We start from the raw sequence: 25780 nt of genomic DNA on the forward strand, positions 1-25780 counted from the left end.
GAAGCTAGCGAGAGAACGGACTCTGGATTTCGACGTCTGAGAAAGTGAGTCTGATGCATTCGAACAATTCTACATCTGGACCGAGACTAAAAAACGCGCAATACGAGTATATACTGGGACAGGGGTTGAGATAAGCCGCAGACCCATGACTGCGCTGAGGTCCTTCGAAGGCATGACTTGATAGGAGATACTATAACAGCTGAGAAAGGAGTGGGTGACGGCTCTAGCGTGGGGATATTTACCCTTTTTCTCTGTATTTACCGAGCTCTTTGGCGCAATAGGCTAGAGAGTTGAATACTTTACCACGAGTGTTTCTCACTGCAGCGAGATGACCCTGGGCTCTGTACTATGCCTAGATAGAGAAATATGAATTTCAAGATATTGGACTGAGAGTAGATTCACGCCCACTAGCAAACAGACCAACCGGGTCTTATCGGCGGACTCTCGTCTCAAGGGAACCATGACTGCGCACAAGATTTTAGGATTTATAGTGTGTTCACGAATCTATCTTATAGGTGTAGTTCTCTGTCCTAGACGATGTGCCGGAACTAGAAAACAGCATCGTCATCGTTCCAGGTCTGCTCCTCCACTGATCCGCGATCGGGCCCTATCGCCTGGCTCGGGACCTGTGATAAGATCGACCCAAGTGACTATGAGGCCTGCCTCTGGACATTTCCCGGGACATTGATTCTTCTAGGCACCGCATCCTCGTCCCGGATCCTTGAGGTCTTGGGTTTAAATTCCGCTCAATCTTCATGATCTTGCTCCCAGGTCGCCTTATAGGGCTAAAACCGGCTCGAGTCAGGCGAGATTAAATTAATTCCATCCTTTTCTTGGTTCTTAGGCTTGGCACGTAAAACAGCCAACCAGGGCCCGGGCCGTCGCTCTTGCGTGTTACATCGATTCACCATCGTTCCAATGGAGAGGCACAGCATTGCAGGGGGCCGAAACCTCATCCTTCAGGAGGATGATCGTCATTCTTCGTACCCCTCTAATGAACTCCTCATTGTCTCCAAATCCAGCCCTATGGGGCTTTGACGATGAAGGAGTATCTATCCACCGGGATGGGAGGGCAAATGATGCCGTCAGCGTTGCAATCCGGGTGCTCACCTTTACTTTCTCCGCTCGTTTGTTTCTAGTTTATCTCCAAGGATTTACTTCGTAGGGATCATGCATTTAGCCTCTACCTTCAATTATAAAAATTCCATTTTTAGACAGACGAGCATGCAAGGTGCCGGATTGCGACGGGAGAACAGGGATGGAGGGCTAGAGCCAATGGTTCAAGAGGATGCTGCAGAAGATGCGCTGCGCCTCCCTGCGCCTGTTGGGGTCCATTTGGGGGCGTCGCGTAACTGTCCACACATGCGCTGCCAACTCAGCCACCTCGCAAGCGAGCGCTTCGGTCATCAATGGGATTTTGTTCTCCGCACTTGGTTTGATGATGATATCTCAAAGGTAGTGGGGTCCTAATCTGAAAGGGTTCTGCGATTGCGAATTCGCTGCCATCAAATGCATCAAATATCTGTGCTTGTCCTTTCTAATCTATCCCTGTCCTGGTCCTGTCCTGGTCCTGTCCCTGCAGTGTCTCCACCCGAATCATAAAACGGACGTGGCACGCACCTCCGCGGCGCAGAGGGTCGCCTCGCACTTTTTTCAATTCTCGCAGACCTCGCGAGCTCGTCGACTTGCCTCCGGTCTCCAACGGCTGAGACATGAATGTTGAGGGCAACATCACCATTGCCCCACCATGTCGTACGTAGCGATTCCGACAAGCACTGAGCCGAGCTATCCTCGACCTCCGTACGTCGAATTCGATTCCGACATTACTTCGGAACAGCCTAAGCCCAAGACTTTCGCCGTGCCCCGGAAGCCCGTCTTCTCCGCCACCGTCCAAGAGCGCGAACCGACTCCGACCTCCCAGCCTCCGCCGCCTGGCTGGCCCGAGCATCCCCAGATTCTAGGCAGGCGCGGGCCATTTGCTGTCTGGCTTCCGTTGCGATTGTGGGACATTGTTCTGGCTCTCTGTCCCATTGCGTTCCTAAGTGCGTCCTGACTTCTCCATCTTCCCCGCCTCGCGATGCTTCTTCATTTTGGTTTAATCCCGAATATATCCCCACGTCTCAAGGACCACCTGCTAATTGAACCTTGATTTCTGTTCGACTAGTTCTTGCCGTCTTCGCATTAGCCCTCGACTTCCAACCCATCTCCGACTATGGCGACACCGTTGTAGAAGCCACCCGTCTCGGTCCGACCGTATTCCCCATAATTTTCGCCGCCATCTCAAGCCGCTTCTTCCGAAATCTAGCGCGATGGAAGGCCGAGCAGCGCCGGGGCATCGGCCTCGCCGCCCTCGAACAGATCCTCGGCAGCCAGAGCTTCGCCGGCACATTCGAGCGCGCCTTCTTTCTGCGGACGAACTTGGCCATGGCCGTCGTCACGCTCATGGTCTGGGCCATGTCTCCCATCGGCGGCCAGAGTTCGTCTCGCCTTCTTTATACGGAAATGCATGTTGATTCCGAGTCTATGACGCTCTTTTACCCTAATATTACCGAGGGTGACTCCTGGGTTAGTTCGGCGAGCGGACTGGACGATGCGGAGGCCATCCTGTCGACGATATACTCGGCGAGTCTGCTGACTTCCCCGGCTATGAAGGGCGCCCTGACGGACATGTGGGAGAGGCCGAAAATTCCGAAATGGGATCTGTCGAGGACTTATCAGACTGATTCGGATGGCTGGCGGGATATCGACCAACAGGCCCTCCTCGACGGAAAGGACGATTACTCTGCTCTGGTTGGTCTGAAGATGCAAGGGTTTACGACCGAAGACGGCGTGTCTTACGATGTTACCGTCGAAAGCTCTTACATTGACTTTACCTGCTCGCTGATGGCGGACACGGTAACAAAGAACGACACGACCAAAATCGTCGACGCAAAACGACTGAATGTCACTATCCTGTTTGATAAGGTAACCCCAATGACCGAGCGTCAAGCGCCCCTCACGGGTGTTTTCGAAATCCCCGGCAATGTGACATTTTTCGATTGGAAGGATGCGGCGGGCACGGAGCCTCTCACGCTCTTATTGGCGGTAAGGTCCTGGGATGAAGAGAAGCTGCTCCAAGCGGTGTCGTACTTTACTTGCCCTGCGACCCCCGTCATTGTTGAAACCCAGCTATCCTGTGGCCCGAATCCGTCCACCATCTGCTCCGCAAAACGGCAGCGGCGCCTCCACACTAATGAGCCCTTCGGGGTCGTGTGGCCCCCTAATTTATGGACAGTCTCCATGGTCAACACGATCAAGTCCTGGCAGAGAGCGTCGATAGTCATCGATCACGACACCGCTTCCGCAACGGAGTTGTACTTCGCCGGTGACACCGTACTCTTCCTGCACAAATCCGTGTCTAACTGGACAAACACCGACATGACAGTCTTCTCAAGACGCATGACCACGGCCTTCAACACCCTCTGGCAATCGACCCTCGACCCCTTCAACGCCACTACGGCCCCCCTCAAAGTTCTCCTCTCCAACAACCCAGAAGCAGCGGCGACAGCCCCAAACCCATCCGTCTCATCATCCTCCGCCAGCAGCGTCGCCCTCCCCTTCGATACCCTAAATCAAACCCTTCTAGGTGATCCCCTCCGCGGCATCGTCCCCGCCGCCGCTACCAAATCCAAAGCGACAGAAGTCTACCGTGCCAACCGCTGGTGGATCGGCCTACTTATCGCCTCGACCATCATACTCGAGGCCCTCGCCGTTGCCAGCGCCACCTTCGAGTTCATCACTTTGGCGCCCGATGTGCTGGGCTATGCTAGCTCCATGGTGCGGGACAACGTGTTCGTGCCGCAGCAGCAGACTGGGTCGGCGCTGCATGGCACCGAGAGATCGAGGTTGTTGAAGGATTTGAGGGTGCAGATTGCCGATGTGTGGCCCGATCGGGATGTCGGGTATGTAGCGTTTACAACGGTCGGGAGCCGGCCGAGGTGGACGCCGTTGAGTAGGCACAGGGTGTATAAGTAGTGGGAGGATCTGATCGAGCTGGATATCCATATATCTATACTCCTATATTTTTTCGTGTTGGATAGGGTAATGATTAATGACTCCGATTTATAGACACGGTTTATGTGTATCGTCTTCGAAGAAAACAGTGGCTTCCATCTATAGAGATGAGTGAATAAATATCCGCGGTTCGACGGGGACATGCCCACAACAAGATGACATGGGTGAAGAGCTGGGCCGCTTGGAAGTTTGTAGAGTGTATGAATGGCACGGCATTCTCCTACACTAGAGAAACCCCATCCAAACAAACAGGCCTGCAGGTTCTGCCCCAAGTCATTTCTTCAAGTCATGAGGAAGTGGAAGGAGTATGTCAACAGTCTTGTTTTTATCCAATCCGCGCCATGTTCTGCTAATAAACCAAGCATTATTAGTCTAGCGATCAGGGTTGTAAAGCCCGAGATATCGAGGGCCTCCCTTGGCCAGACTGTGCCAGCAATAAATGTTGCCTCAAGGACTGTCGTGTGGCACGTCCATCGCAATCACACTAATAAGACACCAATTTCGCTCCCAGTTATAGTAAAATTTAGTAACTCCTATAAAGCCATTATAAACGGCTGTGTTTTAGCAAGTAGAAGTAAGCTTAGCTCTTCGCCTGCTAACTTGTGCATGCATGCATGCCTTAAACTGCATGGCAACGCAAGAACGAGAAGTGTCCATTTGATATTATAACTTCATATGACCTGTAGAAGCATCTTCTCATCCTGAATGTTAGAGCAATGCCCATCGAGCAAATCGACTAGATACATTTGAGAAAATAGTCGTGAAAATTATCTAAATATTCAAAATAGGTCCTGTCAGTCCATCTAGGATGTAAAATAGCCCAACATCAAGGAACTTATGGTGAGAGTCATCGGCTCCCCGGACAAGAACCTTGTTGTATCGGGAAACCCATCATGACGCGAAGGAATATCCCCCAGAACCTCAACCGATACCTGCGATTTCCAAGTGTGATCACTTGGAAATGGAGCCTGGAACTTCTTGTATCGCCTCAGAAACGACTCCGAGGCTTACAAAGTGACTAAGACCGTCATTCTGAGAGAAGAACTGAATGTTAGTTCGAGTGGAAACGCGGAAGTTACCAAAACTGTGATCGCATACCTGCTGTGCGTAGAACCCAGTTATGGTCGTCCCTGGAGCGATTTCTGTGAACACCCCCTTCAATCTGAAGGGGGCGTCCTTCTCATAGGCCTCCTCATCCACAATACCAAATTGGCGCTGGTTTCCCCAGTTTGTTGCCAACTAAAGTTCACGACGCATGTCGAACAATATCAGACCGGTAAACAACACAAGGCAAGAGTACAAAACTTACCCTAACGCCTGCGGGTATACCGTGGCTCATACATTCATGGAGGCACCCACCCCCACGAGAAGAGCCCGACAAGTTCTCATCTGGACTGTCCGCACACTTTGTGAACTCAAGATAGATGTCGACTCTAGTTAAGAGCTCGCCATTAGGACCATCGATGGGCAGACAAACTTCCTGAGCCGTGGACCATGACCATCGTCCCAGTTGACGACATTCAACGGGTACTCCCTTCGAGTTATGCTGAAACTTGATTCCGAGGATTCGGTTTCTGTCAGCGATTACGACGATTCCAGTCAAGTTGCGCAGATATATGCCACCCGACCCGCCAAATAAATTCCAAACTATAGGTCGAAAGGTAGAATTGTCCTGGTTTCGCTGGGGGAATGAATTCTCATTGAGTTCTAGTTGGGTGCCGGGGATGTCGGGGTACCAGAACGCATTATCACGGAGCCTATTTCTCTCGTGAGAAGGGCGTGGGTCGGGGGTGGGAACGGCCAAGCTGACCATCTTCAGCGCCTTCAAGGGAGTGTTAATAGGTTAGAATGAAGTTAAGAAAGACGTGGCTTCATCCTTACATCGAATCCGCATTCTATAGCGACTACTAGACCTTCTCGAAAAGCGAGACGTCTCGTCTTGGGTATGACCTTTGAGTTGCCCACCCACCGACTCGCACATCCATCAGAAGTAATCATTTGTAACGCCCGAATACCCCGTTGATCGGCTGCGACGATGAATCCTCGTATATCAGACCCGTCCACGACAACCTGGTGCGTACTGGACTGAAATCCAAGCTTGACATCTTCGGTGCTGTTAGTGATGAGTCTTATTCCCGAAATATACTCTGCGCGGTCAAGACGGACAAAGGAGAAGCCAATCCTGCGAAGATTCGACGGTATGGTTACGAGCCGTTTTTCAAACACTCGACAGCCCTCCCTAAAGCTATTGTAAAGGGGTACTCTACGTTCGATAGTCCCAGAGACTTCGACCCAGGATATGCCCTCGGGGAGCGAATGGGCTGCCGAGGTGGCAGACGTATCCCAGTCGACGCTCAAAATGCTATGCAAAGAGCAAACACAACGCCATACGCGTGTCCTTTGCCTGTGAACAGCTAGGTGGGCTCCACGGTGGCAGCTACACGGCCGCCTCCCTTCGTAGTCCGTCTCTGCCCAATAGTCGCGATCACGCGCCTCGCAATGACATGCGTAGCCATCGCAGTCCGAGCCACATCGCTCGTTGCAATCTCGTGTTCGGTGCCACCACCATCTCCAGTCCGGAATCGACGCGCCGGAGCTTCTCCTTTGGAACTCGATGACCCATCCACGCTCGCCGTACATAAAAAACTTGGATGCCCAGAACTGCTGGCTGTGAAAGACGGGCCAGAATGCCCTCGACACACGCCGCAGAGTCAAAAAGTCACTAGTCGGAAGATGAATGGCAATATCCTGGCGAAGTTTGACGGGAAGCGAGAAAAAGCAGTCATTTTCGGATGCAGAGAATGAGCCGCTAAAGGAAGGTGATCCCGAAACCTGCGCATCGACCATAAACGACGGGTATTTGGGAATCGAATCAAGAACCTGACGAACATCGGGAAGATCGTAAGGGGTATCGATGAAAGAAGATGCAACGGAGGCAAGCCGGATCGGTCGAGCGTTCAAGAACGAGATGAGGGTAGTTCGATCCTCAGCAGTAGTGGAAACATCGGAGACGAACGCGCGGACAAGCTCGTTCACATTGGAGGCGTAGTTGCTAATAATCGATTCCATGGTGACGGTGGGTGCACGGTGTAGAGGGGCTTTGTAGACGATTAAGCGACGCTTGCGTTTGCAATGGAAAAGGAAAATGGAAAAAAGAAGAGGAAGGAAAAGAGCCTTCACTTGGTGCTGTGCGAGGGGTCGAGGATTCGAGCAGTCGAGGACTCGGTGGGAGTAATGCAAAAAGAGTTGAATGTTGAAGATGGCAAGCGCAACGGGGCCTTCAAAGTGATAAGTCAGCAATACCCCATGACCTCATGAGTCTAGATCCTCTTAGGAAGGTGCGGGCTAGCGTAAGGCTTAAGCTGAGGGAAGAGGGAAAGCAAGACCGGGGCGGGTATGGCTTGAAGTATGATTGATAATCAATCCATTCCATTGCGGGAGTGGCCACTGGCTGGATAGACATCCGAAGTTAAACACAACAACCATATCCATGGCTGATACCGATAATAGGCAACTCATGAGAGGAGTACGTACTCATCAAAGTCGCTGTCAGTATACATGCGGAAAACTTGGTCTCTGGGCAGGCCGGGGAGCTGCTCGTGATGCGCCCGTCCTCTTGATTATTTAAGATAGCTGTCCGCTTTAAGCAACCTGACTTATGTTACGATCCTAACACTAGCCCGTTGGCGGTATCAGGTGGATACAACTGGTGACAGGACCGAGGTGGTTGTCTGTTGGTGGTAGAGTGAGGCAGTCAAGCAGTGTTCACAAGATATCGGTGAGAAGTGCGTATTCATGTGTAGGGGTGTAGTTGTACTTGAATTGACTACTGAAGAGTCTTGAAAGACAAACTAGATACATGGTAGGAACCGTAGTTTAAATAGACGTTTCTCTTCCAAGCTCTTCCTGGGACCGGTGATCTCCCATCGTCGGTCCCAACATGGACCGACCATATCTCGTCGTCGGTCCCGGAGCTTCCTTCTCATTGGCCCACGGTGTTCCGTAGTTTAGCCTTTCCGCCGCGGCTCACCGCCCTGGCCTTCAAAACGGTCAGCTCGTGACAGGGATAGCTAGCTATATATAACTTTAATATATAGAGAAAAGATAAATATACTAAGAGGTAGTAGAACTAGAGGCAAGTATAAAAAGTAAGAGAATAATATAATAAATTTAATTAGTTTTATAGTATAAGAACGACAATGATAACTCTGGCCATGCCTGATTCTACAAGACTGTATTTAAGCAGCGAGGTCGACAACAAATGGCGGTCTATGGCAACTCCATCCTGCAGGATGTCTTTATAGGGCTATGTTATTTAGAAACTATGGTGTCTACAATGGTCTAGACTTTAAAGAAATTTGCTGACGTCGTGAGATATTTTCTGGAATGCAGGTGTAGTGACATTATCAAAATCATATTCATAGTCGGCTTCCTCAACTAAGGCCGCATGATACGTGCGGCACCCTAATCGCCGGTGTCTTTCGCTATGCGCACAATACATCTCTAGAGGTGATGGGTGTAGGCCGATTTCAATTCGGAGAAATTCGGAGAAAAACAGATGAACCAAACGACACCTATACCATCGTTGTACCTACCAGTGATGGCGCACCCCCACATTCCACCCAATTTCCTAAAGCTCCTCTTCTACAGGACCGTTTACTCCATTAACACCGAAGCCATTTACTTGCACATTTGGAGTAATGTGACGAGCGCCTAGGCATAGAATATTAGTCTTCAGCCCAGCCCAACGAAGAGAATGTGTGTAGACCCTGCCAGCGGTTACCTACTTTGATTCCGTCGTAGATATTTCCTGCACAACTCGAGACCCTTTTCGAGCTCCTCCTTCTCTACGATGAGTTGCTCTCTTTCTTGTTGGATCTCGGGAGCCTCTCCAGCAAGAGCCCTTAGCGCGGTCTCGTCCATCCGGTCAAACGATTTCCAGTCCAGGATCTTTGGAATGTCGTGGATGAGTTGCTTCTCTGCGGCGAGAATTATCACATTCTCGATGAAGATTGTCAGATGGTGCTATTGGAGAATTTCGTCGTCAGTCTGAGCTTTCATCCACGATGAAGATGAATCACTTCTATTTTACCTCGTAGTACACCATCATGTTGTCAATTGTCTTTTCAAGTGCAAAGTCACTGCTTTCTTTGCCGAGAGGGTCGCCACGCTGAGCTAGCTCATTCTTGAGATGCGTGACGTATTCGCGGCCGTACTCCGGGTTGCGTAGTATCGCCTCCCTCTTATGCTCACCCGCCTCTATAAATCGGCGCACCTCTTCGGATTCTTCCTTAAGAGCGCTTTCCAATGTCTCGATTTGTGATATAAGCCGTTGTCGGTAGCGGATGCTAGTCTCACTTTCAATCCTGTCCTCCAAGGCGATCTCGTACGCCGCAGTGGAGGGAAGGATTTCATCGAGCTTCGCTTCCACAAGTCGTTTCTTCTTCTTGAAAAATGGGCTTATGTAGTTGACCCTGATGCTTTCATAGGTTTTGGGGTCTGCGGCCAGAATATGCTGAAGGAGCTCTTCGGCAAATTTCTCTGTGACATAAACAAGCAGATGAAGATGATTCTTCGCCAGTCCTTGCCACGGACTTGATTGCTCTGCGAAAAGGTCCAACATGGCAACGGGGTTCGTCTCTCCGGGAAATTCGTACCCCTTACTTCCGACCACTTTCGACGCCCAACGCTGCTTTACCGCAGGCTCTGAAATACCCTCGGGGTCTTTGAGATGGACGTAGTATTGCCGGATGAGTGGATCTATGTCGGGTCGCAGAGGGTTAAGATATCCGCTTGGCATAGAGGACCCGTTAGACCATTGGATAGCGAATTTGTGTCCTTTTGAAAGCATGATTGTGGTGAACGCCCGGTTCAACTCGCGAACAAACGCACGCAGTTTCCTGACATGCAAGTTCCCGGTACCAAGAGGGTTGGTCGTCAGATGTTGGAAGAAATCTTGGGTAAAGTAGCTGCCCCGGACCGCTTGCTGGGCTGTCTCGCGGAATTTTTGCACGATGTCATGCAAGTAGTCGCGGATATCTGACACCTCGTTGCGCGACGCTCCCAGCGATTCAATGGCAGCAGTCCTCTTCGCAAGGGCAGTTTCGATGTCGAAAACCACGCGGGGGAGCGATTCAGAAATATGGTCTCGTGATAATTTGATGAGCTTCTTGTGTAGGGTTCTGATTCCCTTATTCTCTGACGCATAGTTCTCCCAGGGACCACTGCCGAAGAACTCTGTCTCTTTGACATCTCTGTCCTTATCTGTGAGGCCTAGTCTCGTTTCCTCCTCCGATAAGTTCCGGAGTACGTGCCAGCCGTACTTTGGCCTGAGGGTTGGATCGCGCCCTTGAGCCACCTGCAGATATTCCTGCGTCGACGCTTGGTTGCGCTCAATCACATCCAGCTGAGTGATGATGCCAAGGACTCGCGATAAATTGGGATCAACCGTCTTTTTTTTGGCGACCTTGATGGCTTGGTCCATGACGACGTTCCCAGCAGCTGAGACGACGGCAAGAATGATGCTTCTCTTTTGGCTCATGTACTTCTCCGCCAGCTTAAAGGCAACCTTAATCCCTTCCTTCGACTGCCACTGACTTTCGTTGTTATAGAGGCCGGGAAGGTCCACCAAGGTTAAATTGGGCACATTTGGGGCTGTGATCTCAATATTGAGCACGTTGGGGAACATATCCCGCGTGTTCTTGTCGATTCCGAGGGCTTTCTTACCCTCCTCAATTGCGTCAGGGATTTCCTCCGTGCTAGATCGAGTCGTCAATATTTCCCTTTCTCCCTCCTCCGGAATAATAGACACGTCTATATTCGTCTTTGGACCAGTGCGAAGAGCCAGCTCCATTGGGAACCTGGTGCAAACGGCTGAGCTAGTAGGGAATTGGACACCAGATAAGGCGGAAAGCACCGAGCTCTTCCCGGAGGACTGATTGCCGACGACGATGATTTGCGGAAGGTCGACAATCTTGCCGATTCCGAGAGAGCGAAGGTCATCTATGGTGTCGAAAAGCTCCTTCTGGTCCTGGTGCATCTCCTGGAATGCAGGCACCGTCTCGCTCGGGGTGGGCTCATCTGTGGTCATTTTGGGACTGATGGGTGGGCTGGAAGATTTTCAAATGTGATGGCACTCGATCAATCAAGGCTAGCTTGAGATAAAGGTATGGTAAAGTGTCACGGCGGTATAGCTCGTCGTATCCTCAAGCAAGAGGCGGGATAATGCTCTGCTTTTAAAGTACATCCAGTTGATTCCGCTAAGCTCTTTGCGTAAATTAGGAGCTCGCACATCCCCCGAATCGCGCCCGGCTCATTGATCACATCTCCCCGTCTCGCTATCTCGGTAATCTTAGCCAAGACGGGCAAATACAACTTCTTGGACATGCAGGGGGCCGGGGGAGAGGAAGGGGGCGCATGTGTCTTGTCCCCAGAACCGAGTGTGGCCTTCACGGTCGCTCTCCACCCACCATTAGCTTCTAAGCCACAGCGGAAAGCTGCGTAGGCGCCCTCGCTTGGCTGAGGCCAAAGGAGAGGGGGATGAAAGGCCATTAAGAAAATGATCTTGGTCCCACAGTTGATGCTCGCCTGTTGGGTCGCATCCCGTTTCGGATTATGCAGTTGGTTCTCGATGTGATGGGACAACGGGCCTGCATGAACCCTTTTACAGAGATGCTTAGCCACTTAAGGGCCGGGGCATCGATTGGTGTACCCGAGGTAGAGCTACATACGTGTTATCCATTAATTGAAGAACCCCGCATAATTCGATTTCGGCTTTGTTGTATATGTTCCTAAGTGCGTAGGATTTTCTGTCGTGCATGAGAGGCGACCCGATTAAAGTATTAGGCACCCAAAAGATATGCTGAGGTGGTGTCAGAAGGTCTGGACCAGGGATTGAAAAGGTGGCTGAGGACGAAACGGGCTAGCAATCCTGGTACATATCGACTGTCCATAAATAGACCAAATCGCACTGTAGAAGGTCATTTTTCCAACATCATCGGGAGTGTACTTCCCTGCCCATTTTCCCCGTTTTTCGTGTGTCTGAACCGTTCACGCTGGTCCAAAAAAATGGATTCCCAATTCGGAAAAGAGCCACTATAAAAAGGACTCTACGCCCCTCATCTGGAACCATTTTAGATAGCGGAATCAGAGCACTTTACCCTCCTTTTCCAACAGGTGGTGTGGCTAAGAGGGGGCAGTGCGGCATGGCATTGGCGACTTGCTATTCGCCCCAGGTTCAAGGTGAGCAGGTAGGAGCAATAAGTTGGTTTTATTCCTAGTCTATTTGAAAAAGAGTGTCTACGGAATCTGGGATATTTTTCCTCGCCTGACTGGAGTATTCCTCACGCTTAACGTCTGTCCCATTCCAACCATCACCACACATAACCCGCAATTTCTGAAACTCGGTCACTGAACTGGGCAAGGGCTCTGGCAACCGACACTCGGGCTTCATGGGCGACCTCGGTAAGATATTCCTAGTATGCATAATCGGGCCCCAGCCGCGGACCCGGAGAGTTAATACTCTCCTCGTGTCCGGCCCTCATAGTATTTGTTGATAGGAAGGGCGCCTCGAACAGTGCCTCGAGGCTGACCTGGGGGAATTCGACTAGTTGGTAGGATGCCGGGGTAGGAGCTCTTCCTGCCTGCCGTTTCTTGATGCGAGTCCATCCGAGTAACGACTCTCTTCTGCCACGGGCGCCGCGACTGACATTCCCGCGCCGGGATTGGTCCGTCCATTTAAACAGTCTGCCACTCCAGATCTTAGCGCGCAGTTTCTCGCCCTTGGCTTTCGCCAGCTTGCGGCGGAGCTGTCGGGCCTCGCGCAGCCAGGTCTCGCGGTCAACTTTAATGTTGATGGTGCATCGGTTTACTCCATTGTCGATAGGAACTTGAACCACTACCAGTGATGGCACAATGTCGCGAAGTTTCGATGTCGTATTTTGACTTTCGGATGATTCTGAGTTTTCGAAATTATCTTGATCCTCGGTGTCCATTGTGAATCCAGTGGGTCTTGAGGATGGAGGATTGGCTGCTGATGTGATGTTTCGATCGTTTCTATCTTTCGCCTCTGTGATTATGATTATGACGCAGGGGGAAAAAAGGAAAAACTTTTGGGGCGCAGAAAACTATGAATATATATACCTCTGAAAGGAAGCTGGAATGCTCGGGAGTTTGGGACGCAGGGTAAAGACATTCCCTCCCCCCCTCTTTCTCCCCTTTTTTTTTCTCTTCTTCTTCTTCATTTCCCCCCCTTCTTTCGTTTTCGATGAAACACAGCCCAAAAGTGGGATTCCATTACTTCTAGACCGTAGATATCTTGCGTCGATTGTATTTTTCCCTCCTGTGTCTCCTCCGCCTACTTTGTCCTCACGTAGAAGTCTCTTGCCGCATCCTATCCGGCCGCGAATACTACTTCAAATGAAAGCTGGGCCTCTATAGAACTCAGGTAACTTTACCATGGCTCACATTGATTCGTTTACATTTGGTTTCCTTCGGCGTTAAGGTGAGCTGCTCGAGACGTTTCTTCTTTACGTTTCTCAACCCATACAGCACATGTTGCTTTGGAAGATTGGAATGAAGAGAATTAAGCATGTAAGAAACAACGTGAATGATATCAACTGGCATAGCTATCTAAGATTTGGGTTGCTCGGAAGATCCCATTACAAGTGAAAATTCTCGATCACGATCCGTATCTTAATGAGTACATTCAATCAAGCCAGGGCATCTTGTGCTCGTCACACTTCACTAACGTTGAGGAGCAGAGCCTCATTAAGCCTGTCCCAAATATTTGCACACGCCGCCTTCATATCCGCAACATCAATCCTTTTTTGGCGGTCAGTGTTGCGCTCCAGGTCCGGATTTTCTCTGCGGAGAGCCCACGGGATTGTGGATGTGGAAGAGGCAGATTCCGGATCAGAGACCTGATGGAAAGTTGTCCCCGCTTTGGTGAGCGGCGCAAAAGACCTGTCGTACCACGCTTTGCGTTTCTTGTCGAGGAGGAAGTCTGCTGCGGAGATCTGGATGGTAAACTTGGAATCATGCATCGTAAACTCCGGGGTTGGGCGGCAGGAATGTCCTCCTCCACTCATGTTCCCATCGCTGGCGGTGGAGTCATCCTCCAAACAGGAGCAGCCCTTCTGGTCTTGGGGCAGCTGCTCAGAGGACCTGGCTGCTCGGGTGAGGGTGTCTAAAACAACTCTTTCAAACGTTACCGCATCTGTGAAATCTTCAAACCCCATGGACTCCCAAGTGGCGTAAACGCCTACAATATCGTATAGCGTGAACTGGTATGGCTCTTGCAGCGAAACTGCGGACCACCGGAGGTGGAGCCCACAGGCGATGTCGATGTTCGGCGTGAGCGCTTGCCGTCTGGAATTGATATTGAGATTGGTGCCGGCGGCCGATGAAGGAGCGGTAGGTGGCGGTACTGGCGATACCGACGATCCGGATGTTATTGGTGTCTGCTGCGACTCCCTGGTGCTTCCCATATAGGCGCAAGAGAGCAGGAAGATTACCACCAGCACCTCCGCAACCAGAGTATATTTCCACCAAATTGGCTCGTTGCCTCCTTCAGCGTGTAGTCGGACATCTCTGTCCTCCTCCTCGGTCCGCTGCCGACCGTGTCGATGTCGGGGCGGAGCCCCAAGTTCATAGTTCGTCTTCGATCCCAAGTGCTCATGTTAATAGTGTTCTCAGGCTCACTCAATTTAGCTCCAAGGGCATAAGGGGTCCTTCGATCGGAGAAAACAAAACGAGGAAATTATCAAAGACCAAAACGTACAGGATAAAGACTTACAGAGCTTGACGACATGTTAGCGCCACCAGTTCTAGCCTAACGTGGTATGTTGTTGAATTGCAGACGCCTACAGGCCTTGCGTTGCTATAATTGTTCTTCGATGACGAGCCAGGAACTGGTGCTGGGGATTTGCTGCTGACATGGAATGCGAGACTGGAACGTGAGAAGATGTTGGGATTGTGCTGGCAAACAAACATCTACCCTTCCTTCAATAATATCGAGTGGCGTCGGAGAGAGGATCGGAAACGGAAACGGGCACTTGGCGAAATGGAGGGAGATCAATTCCAACACGATTGATGGGCATACCTGAAGAGACCTACCACAGCATGCTGAGACATACCTGGACAGAGCTGATCTTTCCGAGACATCTATCCGGCGGTCTGGAGTCTGGAACCTCAACACAGAGGCTCCCTTTCTAAGATTTGGATTTTCGCGCGGGGGGGTCTGAATGGGCGTTCTCACCGCAAATCCAAGTTATTATTGCTATCTCTAGGAAAATCGGATGTTCGCTGGATGGTGTACATGGCATAGTTGATCCATAGTTGTAAAAAGCTTAAAACCCCTCTTTTCTCTCAAATCTCCCCAACAGTCAAAGCGAAGAGTCCTGACTATACAGGTGTCTTTGGTGTCCACGTGCCATCCTGAAACTGAGACTCTTGCTCCCAATTACAATGCCCATTCCGGAGGAGCCGTGGATGGCAGCTCCGATTCAGCCTCACAACGCCGACTCAGAAGAGGAACAGAGCCAAACACAGTCGCGGAAGTCACAAAATGCCCCTACCTCTTGTTCTCCGAATCGCGATGGGCAACCCTTATCTCGAGACCCGGATCAGCCCCACAAGCAAACTGGTGGTGACTCCCCTGCAATCCTCTGGGTCCGGCAGCATTTGGGCATTCCAACCGCCATCCGTTCCTGGTGCCATTCGGCGTGGCCCAAACTCAACCTCCTCATCATATTCGCGATCCTAGCTATTGCCACATCCGGATATCTGATTCCTATTGTTGCAGGGGGTCAGTCGCCTCCAGGCAGCCCATGGAATGCGAATTTCTCGGGGCCTGGTCCCACCCACACCGAAATGAACAATTTAAACGCTGCCGCGGTGCTCCCGTCCTTGTCCCTCTATAGGACCATCGGGGAGCACCTGTGCCATTGCCGAGGGGGAACGATGGCGGGGACAATGCCCGGAGCCGGTTATTGCCAAAGCTACCTGGATCCCTTGGACGAGCTCAACAACGATTTCGATGAGTTTCTGGGCGAGTTGGGACAGACAATGGCGAGGCAAGTCGCCGGGCTCCGCAGGCTTCGCAGCTCTATCCGGTCAGAGCTGAATGCCCTCACCCTAGCTCAGGGGCGGGAGAGTAACGATACATCCGATCATTGGGTCACTGCTCTTGTGCGCAAGGCTATCCAGTATTTCAAATACGCCCTGTACTGGCTTAGCGTGAAGACAGGTAGACGAGATCCAGCCCCGGAGGTTATCAAGGGCTACGCTGGAGAGCTATTGAATCTTGCCCAAGCAATCCAGTCCACAAAGAAAAACGAGACGGATCGAATTTCGGATTTCCATAGGAACCTCAAAAATAGCCCTGCGTCGGTCTCGAGCGATGGGCTCAATCTGCGTATAAGGACTGGGCTCCGCGGTGTGGAGAGAATTCTAGCGGAGGTTCAATTGGACGACCTGGAAATGGCGAAAAGGATCGCAAGGTGGGTAGTGTCCAAGCTAGTGGAGGAGCTAAAACAGTTCAAAGCCAAGCTGGCAAAGCTTATGGAAAGCCTCAACGCGGCAATCAATTATGTGGAAGCGACCGAGGGACGTTTGAATGAAGATCCGATCATTGACTTGAAGAATTTGGAGGAGTTGGTAACGATGATTGAAAAAGGGCTTATGGATATTCTTGGGCAATATGAACAATAACCGAGTGATAGGGCAAGGCGGAAGTGAAGATGAGATTCACAGATAAATTAATGCAATTTCTGTAGGTGGCTCTTAAATCCAGACATCTTGTTCATCTCAAAGATTGTCTTTTTGTTTTTCCTTCATCTTCTCCATCTCCCCTGTCTTCCTCTTCCAAGATCCATCTCATCCCTCATCGAGTTCATCCATTGGATTACCAGCCAACCCGGCCTTTCTTATTCTGTTTTGCCTTGTTAGAGTCGTCGCACATATCTGGGTCCAGGACTTTTGCCTTTATTCGTAGTTTCCGTTTCGTCTATGTTACAGGAGAAAAGTAACGTTAGGGCATAAATATTGCACATTGGACGGGCTCCATTCCCAGTTTCTGATCTCTGGCCTGATTGCTTCATTCCCCATCGATGTAGACCAATAGCTACAAGAGACGGAGTGCGGTAGACCTCGTTGGGCTCCTCGGGCTCCTCTGTCTCTTTGTATACGAAGCCCAACAGTTTCGCGGATGGTGATGACTGCATCATTTCTCCACCCTGGGAAAACATGAGGGGGGTGCCTTCGCCGCTACCTGTGGCGTCTTTGTTATTTGCATGCTCGGCCAGCGGTGTGAGCGGATGTGGTTTGACTGTTTTCACCAATTTTCAGTTTGGTATGGAATTGGAGAAGTGGGCAAGTACTCATCCGTGTCGCTGGTGACCACGTCCAGGAATGCCGTGATTGTATGAGCATTTGACTTGTTTGATTCTGCATTCCCCATCTCCTCTCCTAGCGCGACCCCCCGGGGTTACCGACGCATCCTGGGATGATTTGGGGGGAGAAACGCTCCTCGCTAAGACAGAACCTGTTCAGCACCCGTGGTTAAAAGAGGGAACAGAAACAAATACCAAAGAAATAAAAGAATGAGTCGACGGGCCAGGCACGGTTTGCTCTCGCAAACACAAACGCAAATGTAGGCGCAAACGCGGATGGGACCAACCTTACATGTGTGGTGATGGAATGTGGGACGAGGAAGCATGGGAGATTCGAACCCCCCTCCCCCTTTCTCTTTCTTCTTCTTCTTCTTCTTCTCCTCGTCCTTCTCCTGTCCCTGAGCCCGAGTAGGACTCAATTTCTTTGCTCTCAATTTCTTTCTGCCATTACCGCTTTCACGCTGAGCTTGCCTCAACCAACCCTGGCATCAAATTCTGAGCCGCGAGCTCCAAAATCTCTCTCGGCCTTGACAGGCCTCATTAGAACTATTACGAAATATCGAATCCCTCCCAACCTCAAGCTTCCTCCAATTCACCAGGTATCGGCAAATATGTTTCGAAATAAAAGCCGCCTATCCAACCTTCGTGTGCCTCTTGGCTTCGGTAGAGAGTGCGAGGAGTTCCCACCCCATGTCGTCGATATCTTTGTCGACAGCAACAACCTCCCCACCACTTCCGCGTCCGTTAATCTCGTCCTCAAACACGATCCCATCACGAGGTCGCTACGCCTCTTCGAGGATACTGCCCCCCCGCAGGACACCTCCGATTCCAATGCACAAGACTGCCCTCGACGTGTAATCACTTTGCCTGGGGTTATTTTGCAATCCCCGTCGTCTGAGGTTGCCTCATGTACCCCTCTCCAAAATATCCTGGACTGGGTGGTCTATCTTGTTGGAGCTGCGTTGGCTGGGCTTTTCTCAGCTGGCAACCATCTCTTCACTCTCGGGAGCTCCGGCGCACGTCGGGTCTTTGCTGTCCTCGCGGATCTCTTTGCTGCCTTTCGTACGGGCGCGATCTCCACTCTAACCCTCCTCCTTAGTTCCATTACTTCCATTTTGGAAAGGGTGGGGGAATTTCGCCTGTGGCTCTACCAGCGCGTTGAGCTGGTCCCGAGATCGCATTTGATCGTATTCCTTCTGGTTGCTGTTACTAGCGTCTTATCGGTCCTCGCTTGGGTTCGGTTTTGGTCGCCTCCAATACTACCATCATCCTCTGCTCCTCCACATCATCTTGACGACCAGATACCACCGGCGTCCCCTACTTCAAACACCTCAGATCTATCTGTGTGGCAGCCCCCGGCAGGGGGTTGGGCTCTCGGTGACGAGATTGCTGCGCTTGCCGATGAGTACTCCAGGATCATGTTCGACTCTCAAAGTGCTCACTACGATATCAATCTCCGGCGTATAACCGATATCTCGCATAACAAGACCGGCAGACCCATTTGTAACACGCCTATTCCCTACGCGGGCATGCGCGGAGACAGTATCTTCGGTGGCATCTTTACATACGCCGGCATCTTTAGATACGACCCCGATGCTATGGCTGCCATATCTGAGGATGCTAGGATGTGGGCGATAAGAAACTGTAATTCGCCCCGTTCCTGGCGAAGCCGCCGGCCGAGATGGGATGAGCTACAGGATCGGCTGTCCGAAGTCTGCTATCTTGGAACGAAACCACCTAGTGACACTCAAACATGGTCCGAGTGTGACGATATAAGGCGGCGATTATTCCACGCTGAGTGGCAGCAACTGGAGCTTCCAATTTTTCTCACCTCTGGATATTACTGGCGGCCCCTGTCAGAGCATCTACGAGTTCTCGCGCAGCGGATTTTGGAGCTGCCACCGAATGCAACAGTGGAACAGGTGACTCGTATATTCGACAGTCCGAGTACCTGGCGGTTACATCGGTCGGCGATGAGGGACATCAATGTGGGTGTCTCTACCATTACGGAAGTAGAAAGCAAGATACGCGAGGCCGCCGCCCTCTTCGAAACGGGCATTGCGCCAAAAGCCGAGTCCGCCCTTCGGGCCTACGAACACCTTCAGACTTATAGGCCTCGCTATCGATGGAAAAATAGGATGAGTGATGAAGACGAAGGCTTCAAACGCTTTACCCCCAACGAAGTGTGGGTGGAGCGCTGGTTCGAGGATAAACTCGACGGGCCCTTTAACAAAGGATGTGCTTGCCTTTACACAGTACCGCGAGAGCTCTGGGCGATGAGTGAGGAAATGAGGAAGAGCCTCGAACACGTTCGTCCGGCGGTTACCGCGTTGGATGACTTTCTTCCTCATGTCATCTCGCGCCTGAGGCATATTTCGGAGCAACCTCCCGGTCTCCAGGTGCTGCAGAGCCCACAAGAAATGGCCTCAGCTCTGATGGCCGCGGCGAAAAGGGTTTATGAGAGGGCGGCTGCGTGCTACTACGAATTTGAAGATCCTCCGGCGGTACCGGAACTCCGGTGTCTCAAGATTGATGCCGGAGAGTCTCATTTGGGTAGGGAGACGAAGAAACGCGGTTTCGTCGGCTGGTTCAGAGCCATATTTACCATTCCCTAGAGATGTCGAGGTGGCGTTTGCCAGTCAATGGTGGTCTTCTTGTCTGGCAACTATTTGAAAGTGGCCGACCACGTCAGGTGCCCCCCGCCGTCCCAATGTTTAACGGAGAATAGTGTAGCACACAGGGCGCTGCACATCCGACCAAGTCGCCGAGACGCTCTGAGGTGGGTGGCAGGGAAGAGCGGCGGCTGCGGTAGTTCGTTGTACAGTACGGAGAGATGAGGGAATGGGGGGAAGGGGAGAGCCCGTCGTTCGTAGATAGGAAGGACATAGCACGGGGGGCGAAAGATCTCAGAGGACTAGGGCTATTACCTTCCGAATTTGATACCGAGTGACTTCAGTTGTGTTCCGTCTTTCCTTCATTATGTGTTAAGTAGAGCTCCAGTCAACCGTGAAACAGCAGGCAGGAATTTGACTAGACCGCTTGTTCTTGAGAACTTTGTGCCTTCGAAAGGAACAAGGGCATCGCTTGAGCAAAAGAGTTGTTTCAGCAGATTGCCCTTGTCCTTGTCTTGCCCATGCCGGTAGTCGTGGAGTGTCGATGTCATCATCTCTGTTGAGGACACGACAGGTACGAAGTGCCGAGAAAAGCAGTCACGGAAATCATTTCGCCGCTGACAACCGATCGCGTAGGGTTGGTGTTGCCAAGTCTAAATGTTGTGGCTTTCCCAGCATGGGGTATCTGCCTGCAGTGATTGGTAGATGGTTACCACCAGCCACGGAGCTCGTGGACAAGTAGCTGCATAAAGTCACTACGAGCCTCGAGGGCACAAAGAAGGGGAGGAAGGATAAACGTTAAAATCTGGTGTGGCAGCGTTTGTCCGAAGAACTATCGAGTTGATGCCGGTCTCGCTGGTGCTGGAACTCTGTGTCTAGATACCTCCCACCTTGCGGAATTCGGTTGGATCGAGTGAGTTCACGGCTCGCATGCCTGTTGTTTGGTGTGCCATGAATCACTCGTGGATTCGAGAAGGTTGATTGCGGTTAGCGAGAGATGCTTCTGTGCTCCTCCATGGATAAAATGAAGATATTAGAAAGCATTCAATTGGATTCTTGCAGAAACCTTTGATTCGGAGAAGCAAAAGGCATTTGCCTATTTATGCCTCCTTAAATTCATTTCAATCCCCTCCATCTCGCTCGCAGACAACCCGAGCAGCCGACTCACAACTCACGACGCTTCATGTTTGACGTTTTGATTCCAAAACGCTCTTCACCTCCCCGATCGCCTATTCGCATCCAAAACGGAAAGGATGTGTATTAACAATAATGCCCAGGTAAGGAAGACGCTAACACTGTCGCATTAGGGGGCTCGGTTGATCCAAAATCACTAACTTCCCCTTCTCCGTGTTCTGAAGACGGTCGAAGGACAATATGTGGTGAATATCCCCAACTCCAAAAAGGGTATTAAATGGTGCCGTGATGCCGATTCTAAGATGTACCAATTCTTGGCCCGGCATAGGCTCTCTCTCGTCCAAGTCAAGAGACTAGAGAAGGAAGCCGAGTTTCTCACTTTGTGCACGAACCTGAACTGCAACTTCCCCGAAGATGCATGGTTCAACGGCATCGTGCACAAAAAGATTATCTCCTCTTTAAAATACAAAATAACAAATCTCGTAGAAAGAGGAATCATCTATAGGTGGATATCACCTGGGGGTAGTGAACACGTTTTCTGGCCACCCTCGACCTCCGAGTGGACCAATGATGGATGGAGCGGTGACCTCGGTTCCGACCATATCGATGGTGAAGGCCTAAACGCCTTCATTGTAATGTGCAAAGCTCAAGAACGCCGAGAGGTACGTACACTGGATAACATTTGCCGTTCGTGGGAGGGAAGTCGCAAAAGCTAGAATGTCTCTTATTTCTGTGGCTTTTATTATTCTGGTTCTCTGATACATCAACCTAAAGGATATCGACGACCCGCGGCAACCAAGACGGGCAAGCCCCGGATTGAGGGCAGAACCCCACCAACAGCCCGCAGTATTTGCAAGACCCCGTCCCAACAATGCCAGACTGGCGGTTTTCACCATTCTCGCGGTGATCATTGCGGCGCTCATAGGGGAAGAGCACGTCCAGATTGGGCTCCGACGGGTTTTAAACTCTTTGCAATATGCCTTTAGACTCATTTCCCACTTGATCATCAAGGGGTTCTTGATAATGGTGCGAAGGCAACGGGCGTAGGGCCGGGGACGCAAATGATTTCTCCTTCTGCGAGATTGTTATTTCGCTATCTTTTAAAGACGAGATAATTTTTTCTGACGACGCGGTTGAACCTGCATCTTCCAGGTTTTCCATTTCATAACCGTTCAAATATCTTTCGGTCAATCGAATCACAGTTGTGTTTGACATATCCTTCCTTTGAGAAAACTCCTTTAGTTCATGTAGTTGTAGCAATAGATTCGCAGTTTATTACATTCTGGGGTGATCGACTGCGACTCGCTCTTTCAACCAACTCCTCCTGAAGATCAAAACCTCTTGGATCAATATTTGACGACGTGGACGGTAATGGCACTGATACTCATCCCCCGGGGTGGGTCTACATCTATGCCAAAGCTGATCGCGGTGGTTCTGCAAACATCGCGGTGGTGACAGGCTGTTTCGTCGTCTTCATTTAATACCAATGATGGCAACACACACCACATAATGGCCCTGGCATGGACATAATATAGAAAGATTTTAGCCTCTAAGTACCAAGCACGAGAAGTTCTAGGCAGTGAGGGAAAAAGAAAGAAGAAGAAGAAGAAGAAGAAGAAGAAGAAGAAGAACTCTGGTCAGAAACAAGGGAAGTTGGCTGGCGGAGCGACACATACTTTGTTCAGATAGACGAAACTAGGATCTCATGGCAATTCTCACCGAGTACTCTGTAGTTTGCATTACGCAGATTATGCCGGACAGTTCGAAGCGATCACCACCCCGTTCACATGACCAGTGGATGGACCAACGGCTGATGTCCTGGCGGGAGGGATGATAATGTGCTAATATACATTATTGGTGGCTTGTAGTTTCCTTACGGGAACAATTGAAAAGGCGCCCATCCTGGCGCTTGGAGTGACCATGTACCATGTGCCTCCGTCGCCTTCTTATTTCAGCCGCCCGAATGCGGCCGAGCCTGCCTTCCGGATTCGCGATGATCTTGACCAAGTCGACAATTCCTGTTTCCTGTTTCCAGCCCTGTTTCTTAACGCGAACCCAATTTCTCAAAGCTCTAGTGTTTTCAACTTTTCACATTTCCCTTGAGCTCAGATTCAACACAGATTTCCTCTATCCTCTCCCAACATTCCCCTCGAGGTTCGGCTCACCCACAATCCCACACCCGCAACAATCTTCCGAGATAAGATGGCCTCCAAAATCTCCACACTAGAACCCGGTTTCTACGGGCTTGAATGAGTAGAGGAGACTTTTGGAATTGAACCGCGATGGGCTGTCGAGCCCAAACTCGAGGCCATAAAGCAAACTCTTCAATCGCTCCACCCGGCCAGCGTTGTCGACGTGACCTTCCTTGCACAGGGCGCGTTCAACAAACTCTACGACGTGAAAATCGACGACCGGTCCCTGGTAATCCGGGTCTCCTTGCCCGTAGACCCTCATCACAAGACGCTCAGCGAAGTGGCAACGATCGCCTGGGTGGGCAGGACAATGGATCTTCCGGTGCCTCAAATCATCGACCACAGCGCCACACATGAGAAGAAAGGTCTTTGTATGAGAGGAAACAATAGAGGCGGATGACGATGTGCGAGGGCAGGGGCTCGGTAGTGATGTTGGTGATTGCGCCCCCACCGCACACCAATAATAAGAGCTTGAGCAGGCTTGATGAGATGCTTCTTTTGAGAAAAGATGTGTTGAGAGTCGATGATGGCTTGGGATGACTCAATCGATCTCCTCTGCAATGCTAATTGAAGAAAGAAAAGCACAAAACAAAGAAGGAAGAAAGAAAAAGGGAAATTGTGGACAAAGGGAAGTCGGTTGTTTTCCAGCGCACCAGTTATTGACCGTCACGCCAAGCCTTTTTTTCTTTTCTTTTTTTCTTTCCTCGGAACTCGCTTCTGTTATTGGGCTTTACATATCTACTCTACTAGCCGTGAGACATCCAAGTTCTAGACAGCCTGAAGAATCTAGAAATTTAGACGTACCAAGAAAAGGGACAACAGAAGAAAGACCTGCGTAAACACGATAGAAACAAGTGGCAAGTACATTCATTTTTGGATGCACGTTCCCTGCACTTCAAAATAACGTGTATGGAGTTTCCCCGAAATGGCATGCTTCGTCCCAGTATAAACTGTATGTTACTCGGACTTGATCTTCCCGTCGCAGCTCTGTGCGCCGATTCCGGTTTTTTTTTCCTTCCTATCTTGCCCATTGGATAGCGTGCGAGAATGTCATCTCGTCATAGGATCGGATGTCCCCAGCTGGTGGACCCCTTCTTCTTATACTGTTGATGTCTTAGAGCTTTGCCATAATTCCCTTGTGCCATAGCTGGATAAGTGGCCCCGTTTTCCCAAATACGGGGTCTGTCTCGGGTAAATCGACCTCTCGGATGGTTTGTCTGAACTCTTCAGCAGGCCTCCTGCCGGTTTCGTTCCGCCATCGAGGACAGCCCTAGACATCATTAGTCTTGCCTGGAGGGGGGGAAAAAAGGCCGGGGGGGGGGGATCAAAGAGCTTGTCTAACCTTTGGATATACCCCGACGTAGCGATAGTCTGACGCGCTGCGCAACGAGGAGTGAGCTGTCCCTGCTGGGAGGACGATGACGTCTCCTTCTTGCACGGTGACTTCTACGCCCCTGCCATCCGATATCTGTCCAAGCAGCAGTGTTGAGCTACCTTGAAAGATGCCTTGAACAGTGGACAGAAGTAATTAGCGAAAGGAGTTATAATAGATGGAGACGCGGTCTCGTACCATAGCATTCGTGGCTATTTGGATGGAAATGTCTGATGCCGATGTGACCCCATGTACCCTGCTCAGCTCCCATGGCTCATAGTTAATAACCGTAAGAGCAATAATCTAGCACAGGCAAGAGATTTGCATACCCTGTGTTCCCATCCGTTCTCTGTCAGAAATTTTATCGCAGACTGTTCTGTCAACGGTCTAGGCAAGACGTCGCAGTAGTGCAGGATGGGTAGTTGGCTGTTTGGGGCATCGCTGGTGGAGTCCAAGAAGTAACAATGAACGCGTTGGGGCATATTGGTCGTCGTTCCCATGTTCCACTAGAGAGATATCGTATATCAAACTAGGCTTCTTAAAATTACAGAGCACGGACTAAGCTGCTGCTGGATCATTCTGGGATCTTGATATGATAACAAGGGTGAATCGAGAAGCTCTGAGACGGAATGTAGGGAAGCGGACTCTGGGTCCGGGGCGGACGGCGGACCGTGTTCCGAGCACATCCGCCTGGCTTATCTCTTTTGGACAACCTAACCGTATCCGTTGTGTCCGTGCACGCGGGGCGTCCACCCTTCCACCCTTGCTTGATACGGGGTAGTTGATATCGTTGGTGATTTGATGATCACATCAAAGTTTGGCGTTAGGGCGCTTTGATAGTGCCTTAGTGCCTTGGCTATTTAGTCGAAGGGGCTCCTGCTCCTTTTCGACTCATTTAGACTTATGCGGCGTAGTGAGCTCAGTTCTCTTAGAAACGGCTCTAAGGTTAGTCCAAGTGGACCTTGGTTTTACCCTACTATTCATCATCGACTCCGGCGGCCAGTTTGCGGCCGACAGAATTCCACC

General features: G+C 50.8%; 4 protein-coding genes and 3 pseudogenes across 4 annotated transcripts; 3 read left to right on the top strand and 4 right to left on the bottom strand.

Moving 5' to 3' along the window:
* Positions 1-1747: 1747 nt before the first annotated feature.
* On the top strand, positions 1748-4014 carry SAPIO_CDS4105 (uncharacterized protein; the record flags this gene model as incomplete). Its single annotated transcript, XM_016786743.1, has 2 exons — positions 1748-2042; positions 2165-4014. 2 exons carry the CDS (start codon positions 1748-1750, stop codon positions 4012-4014), a joined length of 2145 nt encoding a protein of 714 aa, XP_016643719.1.
* Positions 4015-5004: 990 nt separating this feature from the next.
* SAPIO_CDS4106 (uncharacterized protein) lies at positions 5005-7122 on the bottom strand (the record flags this gene model as incomplete). Its single annotated transcript, XM_016786744.1, has 4 exons — positions 5005-5085; positions 5152-5292; positions 5363-5875; positions 5935-7122. The coding sequence occupies 4 exons, from the start codon at positions 7120-7122 to the stop codon at positions 5005-5007; spliced, it is 1923 nt and encodes a 640-aa protein (XP_016643720.1).
* Positions 7123-8683: 1561 nt separating this feature from the next.
* Positions 8684-11143, bottom strand: SAPIO_CDS4107 (uncharacterized protein; the record flags this gene model as incomplete). The annotated part of the gene is made up of 3 exons (XM_016786745.1): positions 8684-8766; positions 8841-9078; positions 9146-11143. The coding sequence occupies 3 exons, from the start codon at positions 11141-11143 to the stop codon at positions 8684-8686; spliced, it is 2319 nt and encodes a 772-aa protein (XP_016643721.1).
* A 1384-nt stretch (positions 11144-12527) lies between these two features.
* SAPIO_CDS4108 lies at positions 12528-13046 on the bottom strand (annotated as a pseudogene; the record flags this gene model as incomplete).
* A 741-nt stretch (positions 13047-13787) lies between these two features.
* Positions 13788-14863, bottom strand: SAPIO_CDS4109 (uncharacterized protein; the record flags this gene model as incomplete). The annotated part of the gene is made up of 2 exons (XM_016786746.1): positions 13788-14663; positions 14849-14863. The coding sequence occupies 2 exons, from the start codon at positions 14861-14863 to the stop codon at positions 13788-13790; spliced, it is 891 nt and encodes a 296-aa protein (XP_016643722.1).
* Positions 14864-15519: 656 nt separating this feature from the next.
* SAPIO_CDS4110 lies at positions 15520-16764 on the top strand (annotated as a pseudogene; the record flags this gene model as incomplete).
* A 1291-nt stretch (positions 16765-18055) lies between these two features.
* SAPIO_CDS4111 lies at positions 18056-20059 on the top strand (annotated as a pseudogene; the record flags this gene model as incomplete).
* Between the last annotated feature and the right edge of the window lie 5721 nt (positions 20060-25780).

This window comes from Scedosporium apiospermum, assembly GCF_000732125.1.
Source record: "Scedosporium apiospermum strain IHEM 14462 chromosome Unknown SEQ_SAPIO_0090, whole genome shotgun sequence".
NCBI lineage: Eukaryota > Fungi > Ascomycota > Sordariomycetes > Microascales > Microascaceae > Scedosporium > Scedosporium apiospermum.